Source organism: Arachis hypogaea, chromosome 13 (assembly GCF_003086295.3).
Source record: "Arachis hypogaea cultivar Tifrunner chromosome 13, arahy.Tifrunner.gnm2.J5K5, whole genome shotgun sequence".
Classification (NCBI taxonomy): domain Eukaryota; kingdom Viridiplantae; phylum Streptophyta; class Magnoliopsida; order Fabales; family Fabaceae; genus Arachis; species Arachis hypogaea.
The window spans coordinates 140,604,984-140,607,320 of NC_092048.1; the positions used below are offsets into that span (position 1 = coordinate 140,604,984).

General features: G+C 41.3%; 1 protein-coding gene across 1 annotated transcript; it reads left to right on the top strand.

Annotated features, from left to right (window-relative positions):
- Positions 1-225: 225 nt before the first annotated feature.
- LOC112783637 (uncharacterized) lies at positions 226-1,992 on the top strand. The gene is made up of 4 exons (XM_025826672.1): positions 226-864; positions 919-1,195; positions 1,268-1,530; positions 1,804-1,992. The coding sequence occupies exons 1-4, from the start codon at positions 226-228 to the stop codon at positions 1,990-1,992; spliced, it is 1,368 nt and encodes a 455-aa protein (XP_025682457.1).
- Positions 1,993-2,337: the final 345 nt, after the last annotated feature.

A 2,337-nucleotide genomic window follows, 5' to 3' on the forward strand; every position in this document is an offset into this window, starting at 1 on the left:
AAGTTCTTCGAATTTATGCTGACCTCACGAGGGATCGAAGCAAACCCTGAAAAGTGTGATGCGATACTTAACATGGCAAGTCCGAAAACAATGAAGGAGGTGCAACAACTAGCAGGAAGGGTAGCCGCCTTGTCACGATTTTTGCCAGCAGTGTCGAGCTAATCATATCACTTCTTCCAGGTGATATCAAAGAATAAAAATTTTGAGTGGACAAAGAAATGTGAAATGGCATTCGTCGAACTTAAAGACCTCCTATCATCAGCACCAGTGTTACAAAGCCCGGAAGTCGGTAAACCTTTATACTTATATTTATTTGTTTCCAATTATTCCATAAGCTCGATTCTCATCACTGAGACAGGAAAGACACAAAAGCCTGTATACTTCGTCAGCAGAGTTATGCAACCAACAAAACAAAGATATCCAAAAATAGAGCAGCTGGCCTTAACACTAGTAACAACAGCAAAAAGACTTAGACACTACTTTCAGAGCCACACAATAATTGTAAGGACGAACCAACCATTGAGGCAAATATTAACAAAACCAGAGCTGGCAGGACGGTTGACCAAGTGGTCTATTGAACTTTCTGAGTTTGATATCCAATTTCAGTCAAGGCCGGCTTTAAAGTCACAAATCCTTGCAAACTTTGCTTTTGAACTCACACCTGATGAGCACCAACACAGCCAGACTTGGGAATTACATGTGGATGGAGCATCAAACCGAGAAGGAAGCAGAGCCGGGATAGTACTAAAGGAAGGAGACATAGTGATGACTGAGCAATCTTTACAATTTCACTTCTCGGCAAGCAACAATCAAGCCAAATACGAGGCGCTCATAGCAGGACTTAAGCTCGTCTTCAGCCTTCAAGTACAGAGCCTAACAGTATATTGTGATTCCCTATTGGTGGTTCAATAAATCAAGGGAGAATTCCAGGTAAAAGATCCTTTGTTAGAGCAGTATTGGCTCATAGCAAAGGATCTCATTTCAAAATTTGATAAATTCGTCATATTACATGTGCATGGAGAAAAGAACATTAGAGCAGACATATTATCTAAACTTGCCGCCACTAGGGCTAGTACACAAACATCGGCTTTATCACAACTTACACTAGAAAAACCCAGCATTGAGTCACTATGCATAATGAGCATCACTCACACAGATGATTGGAGAATACCCTATATTGAATATATTAATACTGGTATTATTCCTAGATATGAGACTAACCCTCAAAATTTCAAATGAAAGGCAAGTCTCTTTACAACTGTCGTAGGAGAACTATACAGGCGAGGGTTTTCACATCCATTGCTGAAATGCCTCGGCAGAAACGAAGCAAATGAAGTCATGAATGAGATCCACGAAGGTGTATATGGAAACCATATAGGAGGACGAGCTTTGGCAGCAAAGATTATCCGAATAGGATATTACTGGCCGACCATAAAAAGGGACTGCATCACGAAAGTAAAAACCTGTGACAACTGTCAAAAGTGTGCCGCTATCTCAATGAGGCCCGCCGAGGTAATGCACAGTATGAAGGTAAGTTGGCCTTTCTACAGATGGGGGCTCGATATACTCGACCCATTTCCAATAGCACCCAGACAGGTAAAATTCCTTTTGGTTTCAATAGATTATTTCTCAAAATGGATAAAAGCACAGCCACTAGCAAAAATAACGGATGAGAAGGTACGCTCTTTCATATGGAAAAATATTATATGTCGGTTTGGAATACCAAAGGAGATAATATCGGATAACGGTAGACAATTTACAGATAACAAACTGGCATCATTTTTGAAAAATTTTAACATACAGCATCATTTTAGCTCGGTCCAACACCCACAAAGCAATGGGCAGGCCGAGGCTGCTAACAGAGTAATACTGCAGGCAATGAGAAAAAAGCTCAACGATGTGAAAGGAGAATGGGCAGAATTGATCCCAGAAATATTATGGAACTATAATACGACAATACAGTCAACCCAGGTGAAACACCGTTCAAACTAGTTTACGGATCACAAGCACTAATTCCAATTGAAGTCGGCATTCCTACCCTCAGAACCGAGCTATACAATCAACAACACAATGCCAACATAAGAAACACTGAGCTTGATCTTGCCGAGGAAGACCGAGATATCGCCGCTATCAAGTAAAGAGCCATAAAGCAGATAATTGAAAGAAGGCACAATAAAAAGGTGGTGCCAAGAACACTCGATGTCGGAGACCTCGTCCTCAGACGAACAGAGGAAGCTAGGCAACCTCCATCACACGGTAAGCTCGCCGCAAATTGGGAGGGACCATTCCGGAAACTTATACACTTATACACTTAGCGAATGAAGGTACTCTTTTTCT

What these genes read in the sequence shown, in the direction of transcription:
- LOC112783637 (XM_025826672.1), top strand. Translation starts at nt 226, where the DNA reads ATGGCATTCGTCGAACTTAAAGACCTCCTATCATCAGCACCAGTGTTA. An exon ending in AGCTCGTCTTCAGCCTTCAA is followed by an intron (nt 865 to 918) that starts GTACAGAGCCTA and finishes CAATAAATCAAG; the next exon opens with GGAGAATTCCAGGTAAAAGA. An exon ending in TATTGAATATATTAATACTG is followed by an intron (nt 1,196 to 1,267) that starts GTATTATTCCTA and finishes CAACTGTCGTAG; the next exon opens with GAGAACTATACAGGCGAGGG.